The sequence below is a fragment of the Morone saxatilis genome, unplaced genomic scaffold (assembly GCF_004916995.1).
Source record: "Morone saxatilis isolate NCDOM2014 unplaced genomic scaffold, NCSU_SB_2.0 Contig3, whole genome shotgun sequence".
NCBI lineage: Eukaryota > Metazoa > Chordata > Actinopteri > Moronidae > Morone > Morone saxatilis.
Window position 1 is genome coordinate 5,192,421 of NW_023339873.1, and position 25,522 is coordinate 5,217,942.

The window sequence follows — 25,522 nt, forward strand, 5'->3', positions numbered from 1 at the left end:
AGTTGCACATGGGCAATAGATTGCGCAGTAATTATTGTCCATTGATTGATTGTGTGAACCTTATGTTGACCACTGACAGCAGCATCAGAGGATGAATGTTGGACCTACCTGTTTGCACCGGGAACGGGCTCCCCAACTATTGTGATTAAAAGTCGCGGCATCATTCCAGCATGAAGCTGGAGATCATACGGCACCATCTGCAAGAAACGTCAAGACTTTTAAAATCACAACAACACGTTTATTAATCTCTACAAGTGGAGTTTTAAAATAAAAAGCATAATGAGAAATGACGTTGAACTGTGTTTATTAAGCAAAAATACACAAATGGAAACAGTGTTTACTCTGTTTACAATCTCCCCGGAGTCAGAAGCAGAACTGTTCACATTTTATCACAAATACTGTAATAACTTGGTAACAGTGTTTAATATCATAAAGAGGGAATCCTGGTTAAACATTATTCAAACTTTGACTTTTGACACTTACGCAATTCACCATGATTAGTCAACACAACGTAAAGTTAAATTAAAGGCAGTTTTTTTTTTTAACATTTTTAATACAATACATGTAAACGTCTGAGCAAAATGACATTACACAAAAGGTTAGTGAGGAAATTAGTGATGAACATACAACTTATTATCAAACTGTGATTTTATGTGAGAATATAAAAGTGCTGTAATACAGAAAACAGTTATATGTGTAAAAAAAAAAACAACTTTAAATCATATTGCACTAATTTAAAACAATACATTCCCCCAGGCAGATTGAACACAAACCCTAACGTTATACTGTTTATATACTCAGTCTTAATGTAACCTAATCAAACCACATGTTGATTCTGGAAGTGATGTCCTTGTCCGACTGAAAAGTTGAGTTCATTGCTTTCAATAATACGGTGGATTATATCTGGGCTGAAAGACAAAAATACATTTTTTGATAACTAATTTGGAATATTTGTTGATTCTGCTTCATGTTTTGCGTCGCACCCCAGCAGAGCCCAAGACACAGAAACAAACCAAACACAGCCCTGACTGAAAATTCACCAAGGAAACTCTCTTCTCCCACCAGCCACCAAGTCAGTCACACTTCTAGAAGAAACCCTGCACCAGAGTCGAACTGGATATTGAAATAATCGCAGGTGAGCTGCTGAAGAGGCTGACAGTGTAATGTACATTTAGCTGAGTGTACTGAATTATTCCCCTGCAGCCCAGAGAGAGACGCACCGCTGTACGCAGGAGAAATAACACATCAGCACAGAAATGCAGCAAGCAAGCAACAAAAGTGTAATTAACAGTTCCAGTACTCACCAGCATTCCTCCTGGAGCGGCGGGCCCACCGTACGGACCCATCGGTCCTGGGCCAGGTCCAAAGGGACCAGGGGCGGGAGGGAAGCCTCCACCTGCGTGCGGCCCCCATGACCCGGGGGGTATTGGGGGAAACGCTCCACCAGGGAAGGCGGGGAAAGAGCCGGGGCCGGCTGGAGGGGGGAACGCACCGGGACCACCTGGTCCGTACATCCCGTTGTCTCCTGGCTGACTTCCTGGGAAAGGCATACTTGGATAAGGCCCAGGGGGAGCTCCAGGCCCGGAAGGAAATGGTCCAGTTGGGTACTGAACAGGACCTCCGGGTAGTTGCCCTGGAGCTCCTTCAGGTGGGTACTGACCAGGGAACTGCCCCGGGAACTGCCCAGGAGCTCCAGGGCTGGAGGGGAACTGCCCTGGAGCTCCTGGCGCAGGTGGATATTGTCCAGGTATTCCAGGACCAGGGGGGAACCCACCAGGTGCTGAAGGAGGTCCTGGGTATTGGCCAGGTGCACCAGGGCCGGACTGGAACGGGAACTGCCCTGGAGCTCCTGGGCCAGATGATCCGCCGGCGAAGTCACCCGGAGCGGAGGGCTGGGTGGGAGCTCCCGGGGCCGAACCGGGCCATCCTGGGTTTGTGGGATGTGGCGGGTTACTGGCAGGGGCAGACGGGTTAGTGGTCCCTATTCTCTTAGCCTGACTTGAGCTGTCGTCTCCTAAAGCATCTGCCAGCTGAAACAACCAGAGGAAGGAGAAGTGACTCAGTACACAGAAACGACATCAGCTCAACCAGCAGCAATGATGTGAAACTGCGGGGGAAAAAAACTCACCGAGAAATCCGACATGATCTAAAACAAAAAAACAGGACACAAGTCTCATTAGTTTTATCAGGAAGTTACAACACCGAGCTGTCAAACAGTGGTAGCTTTGTGACACACAGACTAAATGTTTCCATCCGCGACTGCTGAGCAACAACACGCACTCGGGCAGGGTCGAAAACAGCTCGACCCAACTCAAACAGACGCTGCGCCGACTTCAGCTGCATATTAACGGAGACGCAGGGTTTTTTTTAAAACACCTGGTGAACTGATGTTAACACAGTTAGTTGGCCACGGGGGGGGTTAGCTCATAGCAGCTAGTCAACGCTCAGATGGCTTTAGCTTGTTTGCTTATCTTTAGCTCGGCGGCGTTAACAGAGCAGAAGCGTTAGTGGCTGCAATAACGTATTTAATGCTACCTCGCCAGAAGATGGACTCCTCTCAGATGAAAGCGGGCGAAGGCGATGATCTGTCCCAGCTGTGGAAGCCACTTAGCAAGCTAATTTAGCCTGCCGAGGCTCAGAACTACAAGCGAACGTCGGATCCGCTCTGAGAACTACAACTCTCTCCAACGGGAAGCGCGCGGGCTTCACTGATGACGGGTTCTGACGAGGGTGGGCGCGTTCCGGAACACGCGCGCGCGCACGCACGAACGCACGAACGCGCACGCACAAATAAAGTGATCAACAAGTTATATAAAAGTATTAAAAAAAATAAGTAAAAACTGTGACAAGAATGTCTGAAGATACAAAAATTAAAGCAAAAAAAAAGTAATTTGATAGATTTTTTTATACTTTACATAAAAAATTATAATTTTTTTTTATAATAATGTTAAAAAAACAAACAAATAACTTTTTCCTGTAATCTATACTGCTGTATATATGATTGTCCTGTGTGTTTATTTATTTATTTAATGTGTATTTCCTCATTTGTTGTATCTGGAGCTGCTGTAGCTGAGTGAATTTGTCGGATCAATAAAGTCTATATTATCTTATCTCCTAATGCACATTCTACTCAGGGCCGGGCTAACCTCCTATGTGGCCCCCGGGGGGGAAATGAGTTATGGGCCCCTATCAGCAACCCTCCTGTTCCTTTCACTGTCTGTGCAACATTATTTTTCTTTCCTGGAATCAGGCTCCGAAACCAACACCCACCAAACACCACATGGCAGCACATTTTGGGTTTGGCCAGAAAAATAAATGGATGGTAAATAATAGTAGTTGAGGTCAATCTTGCTTCAGCCGAGACTAATGTGATACTGCATTCATAAATATATCAGAATCAGAAATACTTTATTGATCCCCAGAGGGAAATTTGTTACAGTTGTTAAACTCACACAATCTTAAAGAACAGAAATAATACTTTCATTACAATATCTAACACAATATATAGAGTAGAAATATATGTATAGGTATATACATATAAGAAATATATATAATTTAAAAAATTAATAAAAATGGAAATGGTAATATAATAAGAGCCTATGTACCTTATAGTAATAAAATATATACAATATATGCTAATATCTACAAAGTGAATGTAAATGTATTCCACAGTATGTGCTGACAGAAATGAAAACAATGAGTTTTTTAAAGATTGTGGTGTTGCAGAAAGTTACAACTATATACAAGTGTAATATATATATATATATAAATACATATTATTATACTATAATTTTATCTTATCGCAGTAACAAAGCTCCCCTACCTTGGTATTTCGTTTACAGCCAGTGTTGAACTGATCCAATATCGAGCTTGACGACCCATCCAGCAACACAGGCTGAAGCCGTCTATGTATTATACACCCGCTGTGCTCTACTGTACCTATCAATTACGTTAGTCAAGCAAATTAAAGCAAACTTACTGCTATCTCTTGCACTTCACAATCTCTGTCTACTGTTTTTGACTGTAAGAACCTGCGACGGTTACTTGTTATTAACTTAAAGTAGCGAGAGAAACCGAAGGAGTCAGAGGAAAAGAAGACAGAACCTGGGTTAACAGAAATAAAGGAGCCATCTTACCGTTACCATTAAGTCTTATATCTGTGTTTTAGTGGAGTGTGTGTTTGGGGCCTCTGGTGGTCTGAGGTCAGTTTGCTCACTTGCCCCGTGTTGGTTCTAGTGAATGTTGATTCTGATTACATTTCTTTAATACGGCTGGTAAAGTCACATGAAAGTGTGGACACGCTGCTTTGCTGACTTTTTGACCTATTTTCCTCTGTGAACTGAGGAATTAAGCAGGTAATCATCAGTTTTTTGCTTTGGTATGTTCTATGTCTGTCACAGTTTAGTGGCGTTAATACTTTCAGGTCTGGAACGAGGCACACCTTGTGTCTACACAGGAAAACTTTAGAAGTGAACAAACTGCTTGGCATACTTATAGCTTCTTGCGACGGATCTTTAATGTGGATATTATACTTTTTTTCTTGTAACATGAAATATTGTTCCCCTAGCACCTGTTTATTTTTAATATACTGTCTCATGTTCCTAACTGCCAAAAAGTTAAACAGTCCCTCAATTCACGAATGCATAACTTAAATACAAAGTACCAGTCGAGACTGTCTGCTGAATGTAAAGAATTAAAAGAAAACGTACTCATTATGTCAGAACAAATGTCCCAATGTTCGTGTTATATTAGGTTATATAGTATATTCAGCCTGCAGGTAATAGTGAACATTAAGGTGTAAGTAGCATTTCTCTGTCACGGCGTGGACTTTTATTTTGTTCTGAGTAACGTTTCATCCATCAACATACACATTGCCATTTTTTAAAATTAGCATACAAATATATTTTGTAAACTTAACTTACAGCTCTCAGGTAAAGGCAGCAAACAATCCTAAGACAATCCAGAGCAAGTTCTAACCCTGTTATTCTGCACATCATCTTGCACTGTTACTGTTTGCAATGTGTACCCTGCAGCTCACTGTTAATTTCATTTATACCTACTGTTCATTTTATATATTCATCATACATACAGTAATAAACTTTTACATCTTATCTTATAATCTATTTTTGATTTCTTGTTCTTAAGTCAAGGGTTTTTTCAACTTGTTTAATGTATGTTTTAAATGTATGTTTGTCATCTTGTATGATACTGATGGCTAATTCCTCGAGATAAAGTAACAAAGTAATCTATCTACCTCTATCCTATCCTATCTATCTATCTATCTCATCCTATCTAGTCTAGCTATCTAATTCTTCATATCTATATAGCTGGTAGCCTAATTCACAAATAACTAAAGTTTTGCTGCTGCCTCCTTTAGGCACAAAGGCTGCTGCACTCTTCCTCTAATGAGGCCTTTATAATTTGTTTTAATAAATGAATAAAGCTGCAGAACAATAGTGAGGAGAGATTTATGACCAAAGTGTGCGGGAGGGGGGAGCTCCTGTTTGGGATTGGTCAAACCAGTCACAAGATGAGATGTGAAGTAAAAAAAAAAAAAAACATTGAAAGCGTCTCAACCATTCAGAGCAGCAGCTGCAGCTTCAGGCATTTCTGTAACTCTCCAACAATGGTAAGTTGTTCAGTGTTTGCAGTCACAGAGCTGCCCACATTCTCCTTTCTGCTTTTTAATCGTGTGCTCTGAACAAACGACAACTTCCGACGACTATTTGGGGGAAAAGTAAGGTCGCAGATTGGCTAATGTTAGCCTGCTAGCCTAGCATTAGTTCCACCCTGTGTCCATTGGATGAGTGTGAAGTTGGACACAGTGCGAAGGTGGGGTTTCCGGTTTAGGATTTCAGAATAAAACTGGTGCGGGCGAAAAAACGCTCCTTGTTTTGGCAGCAAATGTCATAAAATGAAAACAATATATCAGGTAATGTTTCACACAGTTTATCAGAATTACATCTGTTCGTCATTGTGTTTTAACCTTAGTTACATTTTAAACCAGTTAAGGCTGGTAAGCGTTTCCTCTTAGCACCAAAAAAAAACAACTTACACAAAAGTCAGAATTTATAATAATGTATAGAGTAAGATTGACTTTATTTACTGAACAAGCTGTATTTCTGCAAATATGAGTTGAAAGTCCAGGGTCTGACTTTAAACTGCAGTTAGTCCTACATTTATACAAGAAAAATAATGTGACTACTTCACAGCATTGGTTTAGTGTTTCTGTTCTGTATTAACCACAACGTTTTTTATTTCCTTTATAACACAAAATATTAGATACAGACTGTAAGCTACAATCACATTTTATAGCTTCAAAATCATTATAATAAGCAGCAGCAGAAATTAAATGCGTTGCAATATTTGGCATTAATCAAAAATAAAGAAAAAACACTTCTTTGTAAAACTACTAGCTATTCTTTTGCTGACCAGGGTATTTTTTTGTAACATTTTACAGTACACAACTATTTGTTTTTTGAATGGAAGAATTTAGTAAGTCAGCTTGTTGTGTGAAAATACTGTAAGTCAAGAGAGATCCCAGTGTGAAGGCACTTGTATTAACTAGTTATATGTTTTTAACAATAACTTTTATTGTTGATTCATCTGCAGATTATTTTCTAGATCGAATCAGATTGGCTCATAATTAATGCTCTTAATGAGTCGCTTTGGAGCTGCTTTTATTGTGAAGCCCCACAGAGCGTGCTTCCTGTAAAGGTGCGGCTGTGTGTCGTGAACTTGTCGCAGTGGTGTGTTGTTCCAACACGTCTGGGTTTGGGGAGCAGCCTCAACGCTAGCTCGCTTCTCAGGATGAATGTGTGTCCCTCCGGGGTTTTAACTGCGTGTCATGGCAGCTCGACTTGTCCCCGGTGTCGATCAACATTTGGCCGAAGTGAACTGCCTCGTTTCAGCGTGTGAGAGGCATTACACGAGACTGGATAGTTTAAGTTAGCCGACCCTCATTTCCTGGCTCAGTTAGCAGCCTGAACCAGTGAGCTAGCTGTCAGGAAGCTGGAGGAGTTTAAACCAGAAGTAGACCTGTGGCCACCTCCCTGCTCGTATTCCCCCCCGCCCCCCATTATTTTCCATCATGCATCCAGTTTCCCCATCTCCTTTAGTCTCAATCAAAGACACTCCAGCCTTTTCTTAATCTGTAAAGATCTCTCCCTGAGCTCAGTGAAATCCTGACTCCCACCAGCCATCTGTTCAGGAAGGTGTAATTATAGAATTCAGAGTCTGCAGAGACTCTTAAAAGAGTTTATGTCTTTGTGGAGGAGTTATGTAATCTGTGTGTGTGTGGATGTGATATAAAACCCTGTTGAGACTGGTGGATTGTTTTCTGTCTGGCTGAAGCCTGTGGGTCAGATTGGACTCCTGCAGAAAGGTACCGTAGTTTGAATAAAAGTTTTAGCCATTTGTTGGGTCATTCAGGAAGTGAACACACTGCTTTACAGCTATAGCAATAAAATGCATGAAACCCCACTTAAAGCTGCAGTCTGTGACTCTGCAGCTGTCTTCCATACATATAAACCCCTCTGCAAACACAGGAGGTCAAAATAAACACCACTTATTTAACAATAGATTACGATGCATAAACTTTTATTTATATGTTTTGATTTTAAGCAACAAAACGTGACAAATTAAACATTTCATATGTCCATTACTGCAGCACGTTATTGATTATATATCTTTTAATGTGCCCACAATTTATTTTGTCCAGTATTATTTTGTTGAAGGGCGTAAGCTGCTTACACCATTGCTATAAACTGCACATATTCTTTAAGCCGTAATATAATAGTTCTTGTCCTGTGTAAGCCAGTAACACAGATGTAATAAGGCACTGTGTTTGCGTTTGCTTTACATTCTCATGTTTCTTTGTCAACATGTGGCTGGACAGGAGGGAATCTGTACTTTTAAAGATGGATGTTACAGTAAATACGTGACATTTATTGCATTAATCCACATGCTGTTAGATACATTCAGTGTAAAGATAAATAAATCTTAATGTGGGATGAGGAGGACAGAAATTATTTCACAGAAAAACAGAAGTTATGATCTCTCTGCAGGAGTTTTTCTTTGTTTAACTGTTTTATGCTATGTTTTATAAATGTATGTGTGAAGTAGGAGGAAGTGAAAAATATTGACTTGAGAGACAGTATAACCCTCTTACAGTCTCTGTAAGCTTTATGCAGAACAAAGCCATCATATTACTATTTCCTCTCCTATCAAATGTAAAAGCACATCATGTAACTGATATAAAGAATGCGAGGAAGCACTTTCTGATGCAGATGCAGCAAAGTATAATATTACATATAAAACCAGAAACATTAGTTTATCCAGGCGAACAGCAGGATCTGTGTGTGGTGTCCTTTGGGCTAATGCTTTGGTTTGTTAACTATGTAACTTATGTGGTTTTGATCTGTGTTTCACAAAGTTGATCAATTTGAAGTGACCGCATCGATGTGTTTGCATGTTCCTCCTGTTTTCCTCAGAGTGAATCACTGGTGGTGTGTGATGTGGATGAAGATCTGGTTAAAAAGCTGAAGGAGTTTCGTTTCCGGAAGGAGACCAATAACGCGGCCATCGTTAGTGAGTACTCGCATACACTCGTCGTTCAGTTTCTTCTCTCACGTGTGTTTTGATCATGTGTTCCAGGTCAAACAGTAATCGAGAGGATGAAAGTGGCTTCCTTCAGTAAAACGTAAACCATAAGTCAATACTTGTGGGTTGAAAGTACAACACAGCAGATAGCAGCACTGCTTCCTGCTGTGTCAGACAAAAAAGGAGGCTTAGATTTTAGTTTTCTTACCGAAGTCCAGTTCTGTTCTCTGACTTTCTGCCACTGTCTAAAGGAAAAACTCCAGTAAGACTAGCTGTGCTTTAGGACACAGCTGATGGGGATCCGAACAAATCAACAGACCCCAGATCTGTGATTAAGGCCAGGGTATTCCCGAAAAGAAATCAGAAGTCAGAAGGCTAAAGTGTGTATAGCTGTTCACAATAGCCACACTAAAAGGTAGAGGCATAGAGATCATTTAAACATGTTTATACTTGTCTTAAATGTGTTAGCCATTAAAGAAATAGTCAGACATTTAGGTAAATATGTTAATTTCCTTTTTTGACAAGAGTTAAATATGATGCTATAACTAGCTGCTAGTTAGCCAGCTGGCTAGCTGTCCCTCCCTTTTCCTAAATGTATCTTCATATTTACTGTACAGACATGACTGGTATCTTCTTGGCTAAAGCAAACAAGCATGATATTTCCCAATATGTCGACTTTAATGTCAGGCAGTTGCAGACAAATGTTGTGTTATCAGTGAACACATTCAGTCAAACCAAGCTACATAATGAAAAGAAAAACTAGCTTGATATTAGATAGTGAAATGTAAGCCAGTCTCAGTATATGTCTGGAGGAAACAAAGGGAAGAGTTCCCTCTACATACAGCAGGAGGTGGTTTAGTGAGGCTTTATCCTCCCCTATCTCTGGATCAAAATGTCATTGCTGTTAAATTGGATTAGTTTGTTTGCATGGCATGGACTCTGGACTTTGTTTTTGTTTTACTCGTCCTCTTAGTATTTTAATCTGTTAAAATGTGCAACTTTTGAACATGACCATTACTACTGCTGCTTCTACTACCACTACTAAGCTCATGATGGTTTCCATGCAGCTGTTGACTGAATGTTTTCATGTTTTTACCCCTCAGTGAAGATTGATAAAGACAAGCAGCTAGTTATTCTTGAAGAAGAACATGAGGTAAGTTAGTGATTGAACTCATTATAAATCGCTGCACATTTATAATGTTTCTGCACGTAATACAGAACAAGTTCAACTTTCACATTTTAAATTTAAATTTAAAGACACTAAACTGAATAAATACAGTAGTAATTAAATCCACACTATACTATACTTTTTGAATGTATTTAACTTTGTGTGATTAAACTTGTTTTGGCCTTAAAGCTGTTAAATCTTAATGGATCGTTGGTTTTATAGATAAAGTTTAACTTAACACATTGCACAACAACAGAGGCGGAGTGTTTCAATGACCTGTTCACTATCTGTTTTTTTTAAGGATATTTCTCCTGATGATCTAAAGGATGAACTGCCTGAGAGACAGCCGAGATATCCTTTGAATAAGTCTTATTTTAACAGTATTTAAATGATTTTCCTGCCTTCTTACCCTTACTCTGCTGCATGTCATTAATCTGTCATGTTAATGCACTCCAGCGGTTACTCTAGTTAACTAATATAACATATTCTTGCTGCAACATCTTAATTAATTCCGTTCACTCTTGCTAAATGAATTAATAAGTCAAGTCCTGTTTTAGCTTAAGCAGTCTCGACCGTGTTATATTGCAACGAGTCCTGATGTGAAATCTGTGAATTGTCCTTAGCACCAAGAACATTTATCGTCTACAGTTACAAATACCAGCATGATGATGGACGTGTTTCCTATCCTCTCTGCTTCATCTTCTCCAGTCCAGTGGGTAAGGACACCTCTGGGGTTACTGTTACCGGTTAATGGTGGATATTGTTCATCATATCTTCAAGAACACTGTTGGTAACGCTGCGCTTATTTGTGATCGGCAGGTTGCAGACCAGAGCAGCAGATGATGTACGCAGGAAGCAAAAACAAACTGGTGCATACCGTTCAACTGTCCAAGGTTGGTGAGCCATCTCTGAGCTGCTTCTAACACTGATGTTAAGTTATAATTAAGTAGTACGAGGGTGTCATTAATTCAACATTGTATTAGAATAGTGTAATATCTGCCAGATAAGTGCCTAAAATCTAATAAATCATCACAAAGTTACATTATTTTTATTAGCCACGCTACCAACACAACTGTTAGGTCTGACAGTCCAAAATATATATCCATATCTTGAAGTCTATTGGATGAATTTCCATCATCATCATCTTAACATCTTAACTTTTCATCCACGCCACCTAATCATTCAGACCTGAAAGCATTAGACCCCGGAGCGTTAGGACACCTTCCCCACACTTCCCAATCAGCATTCCCAAGCTGTACTTTGCTGTTCCTAGTACAATAGCAATGTTAGCATGCTAAAACAATAAAACTTTTTAAAACATTTAATAACATTTAGCTCAAAGCATCTATGTAAGTACAAACTCACAGAGCCGCTAGTATGGCTATAGACTCTTAGTCTTGTTTGCATTTCATCCATTTAGAATATTTTATTACATTATGTAAAATATATTGCATTATAAGCTGGTACGATACTTTACACTAAACTATATTCTGAGACGTTACCCTTATTGTATTAAAAGAAAAGTCAAAATCCTGCTCTTTGTACCTTTTTGTGTTTTTTACCAGGTGTTTGAGATCAGAAACACAGAGGACCTAACAGAGGAATGGCTTAGAGAGAAACTTGGGTTCTTTGGCTAAAGTCATCTCATCCAGTGGTCTGGGATGTGAGGAGAATCCAGATTGCACAACTTGTGTCACCTCTTGGGGAGAACACACCACAGTTAATGTTTCCCTCCTCTTTGTACCAGACCTGATTTAAATAGTGTTTGCAAATACTTCCTGTACTCAGTTTTGGGCCTCTTGGGTAGAGTTTACGGTGCACCAGAAGGTTCAGACAATCACAGGAGTTTGTATACTTCTCTGTGACTATCGAACATGTGTGGCACTAACTAAACCTCTCACCCATCTAGCAGCCTAAAACTGAAAATACTATTTGACACAGGTCTGCTGTTGTGTCCCATACAATCTCTCCATGTGCCAGTTATGTGTCTGTATTCAATTAACACTCTCATAGCTCTTAAGATGGACAGAAATTGATCATTTGCCCTTCCTAAACATGTTCCTTAAGTAGTTTACACTATTTTTTTGCAACTCTGAACCTCTCCTGAGTTTCACCCGTTTATGTTTTAATAATTTTCCCTATAATTTGAGGGAGTCTTACTTTTAGATATTTTTTGGTTTTTCTTTGCTGTATTTAGGGTTATATAAGCATATACTTTATAGCAGTAATTTCCTTTTGTGGTGTAAACAAACCTCCTGCCAGTACATCTGAACAATCATAGCTACAATTCAGAGAACGATATAGAGCTTTAGTCAGTCTTGCCTTCAGTATTCATTTTAAATTATAATTTAGGTAACAAACTGTAAATAACGATAACACTAAGAACATTTGACAAGTGGCAGTCCTAAGAGTTATGATGTGTCGTACCTTCTTCTGTGCACATGAAAAAGCTGGCTCGAGGGGCCCTCGAGTGCTGCTTATCACGCTGCAGATTTGCCTGTTAGTCCATCCTCAGATCACATCTTTTTGTCTCTGTTTAGGGAAAAACAGTGTGACTTCTGGGTAAAGCTGTAGTCTGCCTTTGACCTGCATATTTGTTACAACGATATAACACTCCTAAAAAACAATATTTCCACTCAAACATTCCAGTCTGAACAATTTATTACCTACAACAAACCTCCGTCTCAAGCGACCATGACAGTCTTGAAAACACTGCACACAGGGGGCATTGCCTGCCCTCTTTTTAATCTACTGGGCTACTCTATAAGTGAGTTACTGCGTCTTTAGGGAGATTGTTAGCTAATATTGTGCATTATAGCTATTGCTGTTATTAGTGTTAATGAATGTTGTGCTTCATTCTGATGTAAAGCCACTTTGATTGCTTAGTGGTAGTCACAGCCTTGAGAATGATGGCTGTGACTTTTCCAAATGCCAGTTGTGCTTAATATTTAGACTTTGGTAGGTAAAGAACAGCATCTGGGCAATTTGCATTTTCCATACAGAACAGGGTTTGACCAATGTAGCTTTTCGAAGGCTGATACTGACATTTGTGTACACGATGTGCCAGCAGCTCATATTTTGTGCCAATATCTAATATCCGAGTTAGTTTTTGTTGCGTTTGATCTGTATTCTATCATGTTGGGTTTTAAATTAAACACAGATTGAGGTTAATATGTCAAATTTAACTTTACAGAGTTAAAACATAACATAAAATGTGTCACTTTCCAAACGCCTATGAACTCTATTGTAGTTCTTCTAATAGTTCTTCCTTATTTCCTGTTGAAGATCCTCTAAAACAGGATTTAAACAAATCCAACACACTTAACCAGTTGCTAATACTTTTAAGGATTAGCGGCTCTTAACAGCAGGGTGACCCGCCCCGGATAGTTAATGCTACATAAAATGTACTTTAAATTGTATTTCAGGTGCTAAAGGCTGGTTTCATGTGAGAGAGAAACCTCCATTATACTGGTGGTGGATGACTCGAGTGGCAGATTTCTGATTCTTAATTAAAGCTTAATATCAGCTCTGTATATTGGTCTGACCCTTATAAAGAATAATAGGCGCAAATTAATTTGTGTTCGCTCGTCAGTGTCATCTCTTATTGGGAAACTCCTACTTTGGAAATTGATAAGGGAGGGTTGTGGTGATTTAAAGCCTGAAGGCGGCAAGTCACCACCCCATGTATGATGTCATACTGCTAAGTCTACCATACCAATGCCTTGTCTTAATTTTTATTTTTGGCATGTTTAGGTCAGTTTTTAAAAAAAATTATAAGACCAAAATGATACTCAACATATACCCAAATATGTTTTGAGAAAAATTGTTGATTGGAAAAGCTTGAGGGATTATAATGTTGTTGTTTTTTAAAGACACTAATGTTTTTAAGTCTCTGATCTGTAAAGTTATTTTTTTTTCTATTTAAGTGTTATCTTGGTTGTGGAAAAATAATAGAAAGTTTCTTTTTCCAGAGATGTGGCTCAAAGATATATGCGCACAATCAAACCATTTCATGTAAATCATTTATAGATGCCACATGTTAAGACATTAATAATTTATGATTTACATGTCAGGACAGGGTTTAATCCAGCAGGAACAATGGGGTCTAACTGTAATCACTTGTTTTACTGTCTACTGATACCATTGATGCTAATATTTCCACACAGTCAGCTCCACATTATCCAGTATTATGCTGCTGTAACAGAAAAACACAACTCCAACATGGGTAATTCTCATGTTTATAATGGTTTCTGTTCTTACTTGAGCTGATAGTATGCTGTCCTTTATGGGTTTTATGAGTGAACAGTTTTCATAAGCCTGACAGAAGTTTCCTGATGACATATTTGAGTCTTTGTTGCATGCATCTCTTTACAGAAAATCTTACATTCAGTGAATTTGATTAGATTGATATAGTTTATTTGCACAGATTCTTAAAAAAAAATGGGGAACTCTTCTCAAACATCTGGTCTCAGCTGTGTTCTTACTATATGTAAAATATTTTACATACTGACAGTGCTTTCTTTGAAGAAACCCTCTGCTACTGCTATTTTTAATGGAAGTGGGTTGTAATAGACTCTCCATTGATCATGTATCAAAATCAAGCTCCCCAATATATTGATATCGAGCCATGTATCTGGTTATGTCCTGTGGATCTAATAGCTTTCCCTTCTATGTGGTGAAACTGTTGTATATTAGGCCTCTTGAGTCTTTTACCTGCAAATGTGTTGTTCAGCTCTTGGTGTCCTCTCTGATCAAATGCCTACTATTTTCTTTCCTTTTTAATAAAAAAAACACACATGAGACATTTATCATTACCAGCTGCCTCATGGCATCAGTGAAACTTGAGATATTTGTATTTTCCCATACTTTATAAAGTGTCTATTGTCCTATTGTCCAAATAAAATGACAGTGATGTTTACCACTCTGGTTTCTAGTGACTTCTTTTGTTTTCAAATCAGATTAAATAAATAATGGAATATTATAGATATATATAATATATATATTGGAGATATCGGATGGAAACCTCCAAACATCAAACATAAATGTCAGATGCTTTGCCTTAGGAATAGGCTTGTGAAGAAGTCTGCTCATAAATATATTTAACTGGTACATTTCCAATTGTCTTCTCTGGGCTAATGAGTTGAAATTCTTATTTTACTTGAATGGGTTACTTTGTGATATTCAGGAGATTCGGAGTAAAAAGTTTCTTTGATATTCTTTCTTTGGTCTGATATATGATATAAACCAAAATTACAAACGTATTGTCTCATAAATAACAGTTACAGTGTTGAATACTTATGTGTATAACTTAAAAAAGGTGCGTTCAGGAACATAACAATTAGCCCCAGAGAGTTTAATGCCACTCCAGAGGACTTTGCTTGCTGTGTGATCGAAGTGAAACTGAGCATAAGGTTCACTTTTTGATTTCCTGTCCTGTAAGGAGGACATGAGCTACATACATATTGTCTCTCCTTTTATATTTGTATATATTGTCTCTATTTTTATATCGATTTATATTTTTTCTATGTGTCATTGTTGTGCACCAACTTGCCAAGGCAAAATCCTTGTATGTGAAAACCCACTTGGCAATAAACCTGATAGTGATTCTAGTAAAATGTCCATTTAATGATGATTTCTTTTGGTTTGATGTTTATGAAAAACTGGAATTGTGCATCAAGAAGAGAGCCTTTCGTGTAGCAAGCTTTTTGTGCCAAGCTTGGGAGAGAAGGCAGAATATTTGAAGACCGAGTCGTATAATAATGTATAATTCATCATTTTGTAATGGAATCAAATGTTTCATCACTGCAAGTGTATTTTGTTTTTGTGTCTTGTTTTTAAGTTGTATATTACACTATAATTTGTAAGTGCATTGGATGTTTTGGTTTTACAGGGAGAAAATACAAATAAGATGTTAGAATTTTAGCAGTTAATTATTGAAACTATCCATAACGAATTTAAAGAACGTTGTAATTGGGAGAAGAGAAGGACTGGTGGACTCAAAGAAACCCTGAAAGACATAAATAACTCCAGAAGATGGCAGTAATGCAACGATAAGGATGGCCAGCTTGCTAAACACTCTCTGAAGAAGAAGACCAGCTGACAAATCTCAAAACGGTTGCGAAGCTGCCTGCATCACCCGCCGACCGAGCCAGGAACCGACTAGCAGAACCGGAGGAGAAAAAAAAATGGCGTTCACATTCGCGGCCTTTTGTTACATGCTCGCTCTGCTGCTCACGGCGGCGCTTATCTTCTTCGCTATCTGGCATGTAAGTACACGTCGAGACCACTTTGGACAAGAACCGTTGGCCTGCCGCCCCAACGGCGCTGATTGAACTGGGTGAAAGAGCGAGAGGGGAAGGCTGGCAAACACCGGGCTAACGCTAGGCCAGCTTTGTAGCCACACACAACCCGGGCTACGTTTTCGGGGTTTTAAATCTACGTAGCTAAAAACCCGCCGATCTTGGCAACGTCTCGGATAGAACGTACCCAGGCCGAACTCCCTCGCGCCCCGTGCTCACAATACGTAACGTTCTAGAATGAATGACACACACACACACACACACACACCCTGCCGTTGGTTGGCAGTTAGAATTCGCTGGCAGTTAAAACACCAAGACAACCACTGTTTAGTTTTTACATCGTTTTTTTTTTTTTATCATTCCTTTAACAGTTTTCGCCTTTTATTAACCGTAGTGTGACTACAGAAGACGTCTTATAACTTGTCAGGACTTGTCTTAATGATTTGTTTTGGGCTAGTAGCCAGCCAGCTAGCTAGCCGACTTAGCTAAGTTGGAATTCTGGAACGGGTAACCGCTCCGTGGTGCTGCTGTCAACGGTTTCCCGACCTGTCACAGTTCTTTGTTTCGTAATTTTACGGTCTTTCAACACAAGCAGTGCGGCGTAAACTTTAAGGTTACGTGGCTCAAAAAGTTACATATTAGTTAACTCACGATTGTCCCACAGCAGGTGTACAGTTAGTTAGTTGTTAGAAGTAAACGAGAATTCTGCACCAATTCCAGTTATTCCAATTAACCATTCGGGATCATAAAAATGACCTGGAATAAAACTGTGAATGTACATTTAAATGTCATGTTTATTGTGTTGATGCAGCAGTCAAAGTTTTATGGGTAAACAACAACAACAACAGGAACTGTTTACATTGCCTGTACACACTGTGACAGTGAAACACTTAGCTGATCGATTAGTCAGTTCTGAATTACATTATTAATTATTGTAAATAGTTTTTGGATTGTTGTTAAAAGGTACGATGTGAGATTCCCATACTTTACAGTGTCTACTGTCCAAACATACAGTAACATGACAGTGATGTTTACCTTTCTGGTTTCATTTAACATATGTTTTCAAACTGACATGTGTGATATACATATGTGTTTATTTAGGCAATGAAATGACAGTGAACACAATTACTTGCAGGCTAATTAGACAATATCAAGATAAATATAGAAGGAGTTTGTTCTGTGAGAGGGATTATAATACTAGGAAAGGGCTGATTGTTTGAAATATTGTACATACTGAACAATTAAAGGAGTTTCTATGTGAAGGTACTACTCTTAATATAAAATAAGATATGGCATGAAAATAAAAATAATACATCAAACTAACATTGCTGTAAATGTTTTGTCCTACTGGCTCATGTAGCATTTTGTGCATATTAAATGTAAGTGTATTAAATTATAAATTGTTACATTGTGACTATCTTTTTTCCCCCTCCAGATAATAGCATTTGATGAACTGAAGACTGATTACAAGAATCCTATAGATCAATGTAACACTTTAAATCCGGTAAGTAACACTACTGTACCCGACACACCTTCCTTGCCTCTTTGACTGCATGCAGATATGCTGTTGAAATGTTTTTCTTTTATTTTAAGATAACTTTATCCGCCTATCTCTGTCTTTTTCAATCATTTCTCTGCACTGTTTTGCTAAATAACCTGCCTGTTATGAATTCAGTGATCTTGTCAAGCTGTCAAACTCTAACGCCCTTTTGTTGTTTCGTTTTTCCTAATCTGCTTTTTTTTTTTCTTTTTTTTTTTTACACTTTGTTAACGGCAAAAAGACAGTTGAAAAGGTCAAAAAGATTAAAAGAGTCAAAATTGCATTAAAGGTTTGTACCAATCTTTAAAATGCCCGCTCAGTTCAACTCAAGTCTGCAGTCTTGTCATTTTGCACGGAGAAGTGTTTGCAAACGTCTTTTCAGTTAACTAATCTCAGAGTAAAGGCCAGAGTGCAGCTCGGGATTAGACAACGTGCCACCTGTGCCTCAGGTTTTTCCTTTTTACTATCATGTAGTATATACTATACTTAGTTTTTTTTTTTTTTTTTTGAGTATTTTCATTTTATTTTATTAAATGTTGTAAGCATTTTTGACTGTAAGAATATTTTGTGTTTAAATATTTCTTTAAAGAGCATTTTTTTTCTATTCTTGAAGACCTTTTTTTAAATTGCAGCTTCGAGGTTATGGGCATGAACTGAAAGAATAGATTGCGTTTCTATTTGTCTATTTTATACTTCTTATAACCAATTAAATTGACTGTTTTAAGCTGTGTTAAGCTTCTTTTTTATGTATAGGAGCCACAGTGTCTGTGCTAGTGGATAATATTCTCTAGGCTTGAATATCCAATGTTATTGTATTTATAGATAAAGTGTAGCTGTTAACTGAAAAGACTTGCAAATGCTCAAAACATGCATGATTTTTATTACAACCTACCCTTTGTTTGCAAATAGTGTTACAGTTACTGGTACAGTAAAATTCCCAGTAAACTCAGACAGTCAGGAAACTTGTCTGGAGTTTGAGACAACAGTAACATGACACGAGGCCTATACACTGTCCTGACAAAGCTTTTACACAACAATATTCACAGTAGCTATGTAAAGTCAGATCAGGCAATTGGATTTTTTTTTTTGAATAGTGGATAGTACTTGAGGATGGATCGTGGATACTTTGTAACGTTGTAATCTGTGTATTGTCTGTTCTTTTCATATTCTTATAGAATCAAAAACAGACAATTATATTATACATTTATTTTGTTAATTCAACACAAAAAATGTCTAACAGCTTATTTTCATACTTTTGATTTTATGCTCAAGTCCAAAAACAGGAAACAAAGGTTTGTTTGCATTTTGGAAAATTAAGTTTGCTAAATTAACTATTAACAGATACATTTTTGCAGTGTACTATTAGGTTTACTGACAACTATCACTAAATTACTTTGATACTGAAGAAATCTTAAATACTGGAGGATTCTCAGGCATGTTGTGAAGTAACTTCGTGTTTACACAAATCATTAAATATCGAAATTAGTTTCATTCTGTGGCCCGTTTTTTTTAATATCCTATTTTTGACTTGAGCATAAAAGTATGGAAAAATAAGCTGTTATTCTGGATTCTGTATCGAATACAAAAAGAACAAATCCTACACAGATTACCTGTAGATCATGGTAGATAAGGTTATGCTTGATTGTTGTTGGAGGAAATAATAGCATAAATCATTAAACCTTATTAATACATTGTGACATTTGACTTTTCTCTGAGGTGGGAGGCAGCAATTAGCACCATTAAGCTACTGTGTATGAACTCAGTGTTGGCTCTATACATCACCTGTGGTTTAGAAACAGATGGCTGAAGAGTCCCAATACACACCAGCTCAGCAACATTTGTGCCCACTGATTGGTTAGTGACTTCAGAGGTAGGAGGAGTTATTTTAGTTAAAAGTACAGAGTAATCCATGATGCAGTCTACAGTACTATCTGCAGTTTTGACCACGGCCAGTCTTTTTGCACCACCCCGCAGCCCTTTCTCTCCTCCTGCCGCTGTGCGAAGCCTCGCCAGCTCAGTTGGCACTTCTTTTTGTGCTGTGATCAGTTGTTTTGTATTTGGCGCCAGTGCAGGAATTTCCACACATTATAGCCCCCCCACCCCTCCTCTCCCTTCTGCACCTTCCTCTTCCTACAGCCCCTCCACCTTTCCATCTGTGGGCTGTTGGTTGCCCCCCTCGTCGCCTCTTGCTCTCTTTTGAATGCATGCGTCCATGTGGCTCGCCTCATCTGCCCCCCTGAACCCCGCACCAGTTCATACTCTGTCAACCTGAAGGCAGGCTGCTGCATCAACATTGCTAGTGCTACAGCATGGTCATTTGTCAGGAAAGTGGGATGATCTGCTAGGTTTCTCCCCCCTCACCTGCACAAATCCTCCAGAGCAAGATGTTGATGGGTTTCCCCTTTTTACTTGTTGCCAGACCTGATGATGCATGGCATATACCCAGGGTGGGAAATTAACCTTTTCTATCCACTTGCAACAATCTAGTCGATTTTTAAATTCTACTGACAACCTACATGATTTATCACAATTTTAAGTTAGTGGTAAAGGCTAAATGTGATACATGATTTGGCTGCGTGGCTAAAAATACCACACACACACATTTCCTTGCTCATTGTTTTGCCACATCAGACAGAGGACATCTGAGGGTAATGCATAAACCTCACTGTGGGAGTTTTAAGTCAGACAAGTGGGGCTCTTTTTCCCCCCTCAGTTTAGGCAATGAACATTTTACAAAATCCCTCCAATTTGCAGGTGGCAGGTCTTAATTTTTCACCCTGTTTATTGTGTTACACACTGTGTCAGATCAGTGCATGATAAAGCACTGTTTGTGTATTTAACATACAGCTTTACATTTCTTTGCACATGTAATATGTAGTAATATATAAAATCGAGCTGGGGCTGATAATGTGATAAGTGGCTTAACAGCACAGGAACTCACTGCAGCTCATTCACTCCTGTTTTTGACTCTCTGTGGAGCAAGTTTTAGATTTCTGGATCTTTAAATAGATTAGTGAAAAGTCCTCATTGCCTTTGGGGCTCTGTAACTTCCTAGTGTATTGTCTTCTGACTAATGAGCTTACAAGAGCTTACTGAACAGCTTACAAGTCAATACTTTTTTTCCACTCCACACTAGGTCATTTAAGCATTTTGTGTTAGCAGTTTAAGTGAATCTGCATACAGGGTTATGAGAAACAAAGGAGTTGGGCTGACTGTTCATTGCGTGTGTGGATTCTAACATTTTATTCAAATTTTGCTCTTTCCAGCTGGTGCTCCCAGAGTATCTCATCCATTTCTTCTTCTGCGTGATGTTCTTCTGTGCGGCCGAGTGGCTCACTCTCTGTCTCAACTTGCCACTGCTGGCTTATCATGTCTGGAGGTGGGTATCTTTAAGAGAAATCCATTAATAATATTCAATTAAGTCTGTATTACCTGACACATTAATGCTTAAAGCGCAGTAGAATCTGACTTAAACACACTTTTCCACTGTGATGCAGATATATGAGCAGACCTGTGATGAGCTGTCCAGGACTCTACGACCCGACAACCATCATGAATGCCGACATCCTGGCGTTCTGTCAAAAAGAAGGCTGGTGCAAACTGGCTTTCTACCTCCTGTCATTCTTCTACTATCTCTACGGGTACAGAATGTGTTTTCTGCTTTCTTACTTTGTTGTTGGCGTTCATGTTGTGGTTGCAGTTTCAAAAACACACGAGTATAATGTGCACAGGAGTTTTATGTGTAACCTGGGGATGTCTATTTGTAAAGACTGGAGAGAGAGTTTTTCTGCCGTGCTTCTAATTGGTAAAGTAAAAAGGCTAATTAAAAGTAAAGATAGTAAATCTCCTGATAATACAGATCCTGTGCAAACTGATCTCGTTAAAGGAATAGTGAAATCCGCTTATTTGCTGTCTTGCCCAGAGTTGGATGAGAGGATCAATACTGCGATATTTGCTTGTTAATACGAAGCTACAGCCAGCAGCCAGCTAGCTTAGCATAGAAACTAGAAGCAGGGGGAACAACTAGTCTGATTCTGTCGATGGGTAAGAAAATCCAGAGGGTAGCGCCTCAGAAGCTTACTAATCAATACGTTATATTTTATTTGTTTAATCTGTGTAATGAAGTGTAAAAACGTAACTTTCAGAAAACAAAAAATAGTGACATCAGTGGCGTTTGTCCGCCACATAATATCACAGTATATTTCTGTAACTTTGACTTTGTGGTGAACTCTGGGTTGTTGGTCGTAATGTTAGCTAGAGCTGCACAGTGGGGACACTGTGTGGAGCAGCATTCAGGAACGTATGTAAACGTCACGTCCTTTGGGTTTTCGCAGAAAAATCTGACCCATATCCCCTCATTGAAACGCATAAATCAGGCCAGCAACTTCGGAAGTTGGGGAAAGTCTGATTTTTTTAGTTATGTTACAGCTGTTCACACATTGGCAATAAAAAAGTGATTAATACATAAAAACACCAGTAAAATGCTTCAGAATCTTTTCCTGTGGAAACTTTAACTGTGGCTGTATTTTAGGTCACAATTACCTCTTTAATAAAACCGCTGAAGAAGATTTAAAACCCTGTAAAATAAAGTGTTTAACTTCCACTTTCTCTTTTATTCCCCAACAGGATGATTTATGTTCTGGTGAGCTCTTAAACCAGACCATGAAGGACAAGGACCTGCATGTACAGTAGAAGACCAGACACTATGATCTTAGTGCTGGAACACTGGACCTGCTGGAGACCACCGTTCAGCAACACAAGACGCCATTACAAGCGGACGAACTCTCGACCCCCACACACAGCGCAGAGTTTCATTTCGGAAACATTTAGCCCGTTTTAAGAGAATATCTCGGTCGCAGCGTTCCTCTCATAGCACTATAGTTTAACTTTTATGGAAAATAAGGACAAACCTGAATGGACAAGTTTATTTTTTCTTTCCTTTATTTTTTATTTTTAATGGTGTGGTGATTTTTGATGCTTGGGATTTAAATAAAGTTTTTTCTTTCTTTCTTTTTATTTTTATTTTTCTCAATCTTGGTTCCCAACTTTTGAGTGTTTACAGATTAGGTAGACATTTTCAGGTGTGCATTATCTGTGAGAATCTGAGCTGCGTGCTGAGCTGCATTAGCTTTTTCTGTGAATTAGATTCTGGGCTTTAACAGCTAATTTATACCTGCCACGTGATTCATTATCATCACTAAAAAACTAAAAAAAAAAGCGCAAACTAGACTTCTGTTCTTGCCCACAGACACATATGGTCTTAATATGAACAGTTTGGGACTTGATGGTACAGTTATGTACAGCGAGGGCTGAAGTGCATGGGTTATTATCACTTAGTGAAACGTGTTGCACAGGGACAATCATAGTCTGGTTGTCACAACATCAGTTTTTAAACTATCTGATGTATCGTTTCCATACTGCAGACCTATTTATCATTACATTTGAATCCTGTAATCCCTGTTGAAATCAATGGCAATATTTGTTTTCCTAAGTGTGAATCCAGAGTAGACTGCTATGTGTATGTGACCTGTATTTCTGTAGAATCGCCCTTTGCAGCTATCCATAAATTTTAAAAAAGGTAGACTCAACAGTACGGTAATATATTCAGCATTAGGCGGCAACAGTACTCTGTTATTCTCTGCTTTCTGCGTTTGAGCTTTGGTAGGAATCTGCTGATGTGCCATACTGTTGAATGTACCTTTTTGAAATTCCTCAACTGTTTTTGTCTTTGAGCATTTTGTTCATTTTCAACATCAAATATTCCGCCGTGTTAGGTTAGCGACTCCAGTGTTTTATTTATTCAGTGTTTTTAAGTTTTCTTTTAATGTCTCCAGAATATCAAGCACTCCTCACAGTGTCGGATCATTTCCAGAATCAAACTTTGGAAAGTGGTGTTTCTGTCTTCTTTAGGCCATTAGAAACAATTGGTAAATACTAGAGTATTTATTGCCATTTTCAAATGTGTACATTTATCAGGGAAAGGGATGATCATTCGTCACAGATAGGTTTTTTTTTTCTATTAGATCCCATCATGTCACATCTAGGAAATGACAACTTAAGTTTATTTGAATCTAAATAAAAAATATCCCACTCTGTTATTATGGACTGGAGTGTTTTAACTTCATACTGATGATAATATCCTGACATTTATCAGATAGGTTATCATCAAGTTTGATAGAGATGTTAAAATGACTTTGGTGATTCTCAGCTCAAATTAAATTTTTTATTTTATCTGTCAAATATCTCAACATCTAGTTCATGCATTAGTAAAAGTATTTTTACAGACCTTAATGGTTCCTAGATGCTGTAGCCAAATGATTTGACTGAGCCCCTGACTTTTAATTTTTACTTTTTCACAGCTGCTGCCATTTTGCCATGAAATATTTGGGTAAACCGGTGTTACCAATGATACTAATTACAGTTCTGTTCATTCAGGTCAACCAGAGTGCTGCTACTGTGCATGTAGACTCACTGGAAAGGCTCTGCTACACTAAATGGAACTGAACCTTAATTAGTATTATTAGTAACACCTGTGTTTACTAGTTCATGTCACAATGGCAGCAGCTGTGAAAAAGGGTATATTTAGTTTTTTATTGAATTATCTCAATAACATTGATTGATGTAAGATTTGGTACAGATTCAGTTTCCCCAGAAGATAAATTATTTTGGTAATCTATCTCTTCAAGTATACAATTCAAAATAGAGTATAGATAGGTTATTGTAATTGTGATATAAATGCAAACAGCATTTTAAACTGACTAATAACGCTCCAGCAGGATTTCCTCATCAAGTCTTTAATTTGATTACAATGAGGGTGAAAAAAGTAATATATTAGAGTATTCTGTTAAAGTCAGAGAATACAATTATATCACACACTCAAGAGAGAATCACTAACAAATAACAGTTTGCAGAGATCAATATTTTCACAGCTCATGATTTGAAGAAAAGAGCAGCAATCACCGAGACACCGAGCGCTCTGTAGACGCCTCTCTGCTCTCTTGGTAGGCTGCGTACCGTTCCCGAAACTCATGGAGGAAGTTATATTGCTACGGGAAAATAAAATTAAGTTGTTAGTTAACATATTTGTTAATGAAATATTAAAGCTAAAAAGCAACAGTAGAACAATAATTCACAGAGAACGAGCAGCAAAAAGTTTTAAACAGATTACAAAAACATCAGTTTTATATTCCCACCTTACAGGCAGACTTTCAGTATGGAATCATTAACAATTTCTAAACTTTCTTGATCATGTTGGGTGAAATATAGTCACTTCACATTAAAATGTACACTATCAGTGAACGGTTACACCTGTAAGGGCCCTTTTCTAATGCAAGAAGCTACCACATTCACAACAGAGCCTGACCAATACTGGAGTTTTCAAGCTAACACTAAGCAATATTTTAAAGAAATATTAGTTTTTTTCACATTATTATTATTTATAACAAGGGTCACATTAAATTATGTTATTAAAGAACTGTAACTGAGTGATGTAGAGAAGGAACATTTTATAGTTGGAAAAACCAAAAAAACTTATCAGCACTCTCTGGTGGACAAACTTAAAAGGACACCATTTCTAAACGATCACAAACATACCTTTCACATTTCTGTATTAAACTTTACTGGCTGACATGTAAAGATATATCTGTGATAAGTTCATATGATTTTATCAATCAGGCTCTAATTCACATCGTCCTTTTCACAACTACCTTGTTTGTCTTCTCTTCGTCTTCCAAGGTTCATTTTCTGACAATGTAGTATTTGAATGATAATCTTGTCAGCAGCCAACTCTCAAATTTCTAATGTCTTTACAAACATCTTTACATCTTTAGAAATACCTACAAACTAGGTCTTACTCTCACAATTGTGGGCATTCTGACTTTGGGTCATGATAAATTTGAACTTAATGTTAGAGAA

The 25,522-nt window shown here is 38.2% G+C and overlaps 3 protein-coding genes across 3 annotated transcripts in view; 2 read left to right on the top strand and 1 right to left on the bottom strand.

The window, feature by feature from the left end:
* The window catches only part of lgals3a (lectin, galactoside binding soluble 3a), a 6,695-nt gene extending 3,989 nt beyond the window's left edge, over positions 1 to 2,706 (bottom strand). Inside the window, exons 1-4 of the mRNA XM_035673502.1 lie at positions 2,536 to 2,706; positions 2,129 to 2,146; positions 1,305 to 2,030; positions 109 to 197 (exon numbers count right to left, since the gene is read on the bottom strand). Coding sequence (XP_035529395.1) covers positions 109 to 197; positions 1,305 to 2,030; positions 2,129 to 2,143 — 830 coding nt within the window. The 5' untranslated portion in view covers positions 2,144 to 2,146; positions 2,536 to 2,706. The remainder of the gene's footprint in view (positions 1 to 108; positions 198 to 1,304; positions 2,031 to 2,128; positions 2,147 to 2,535) is intronic.
* A 2,824-nt stretch (positions 2,707 to 5,530) lies between these two features.
* On the top strand, positions 5,531 to 14,687 carry gmfb (glia maturation factor, beta). Its single transcript, XM_035673656.1, has 7 exons — positions 5,531 to 5,629; positions 8,493 to 8,589; positions 9,705 to 9,754; positions 10,071 to 10,120; positions 10,403 to 10,485; positions 10,589 to 10,662; positions 11,335 to 14,687. The coding sequence occupies exons 1-7, from the start codon at positions 5,531 to 5,533 to the stop codon at positions 11,404 to 11,406; spliced, it is 525 nt and encodes a 174-aa protein (XP_035529549.1). The 3' UTR covers positions 11,407 to 14,687.
* Positions 14,688 to 15,829: 1,142 nt separating this feature from the next.
* Positions 15,830 to 23,706, top strand: cnih1 (cornichon family AMPA receptor auxiliary protein 1). The gene is made up of 5 exons (XM_035673520.1): positions 15,830 to 16,035; positions 17,504 to 17,572; positions 20,875 to 20,987; positions 21,106 to 21,249; positions 22,235 to 23,706. Exons 1-5 carry the CDS (start codon positions 15,955 to 15,957, stop codon positions 22,260 to 22,262), a joined length of 435 nt encoding a protein of 144 aa, XP_035529413.1. The 5' UTR covers positions 15,830 to 15,954; the 3' UTR covers positions 22,263 to 23,706.
* Positions 23,707 to 25,522: the final 1,816 nt, after the last annotated feature.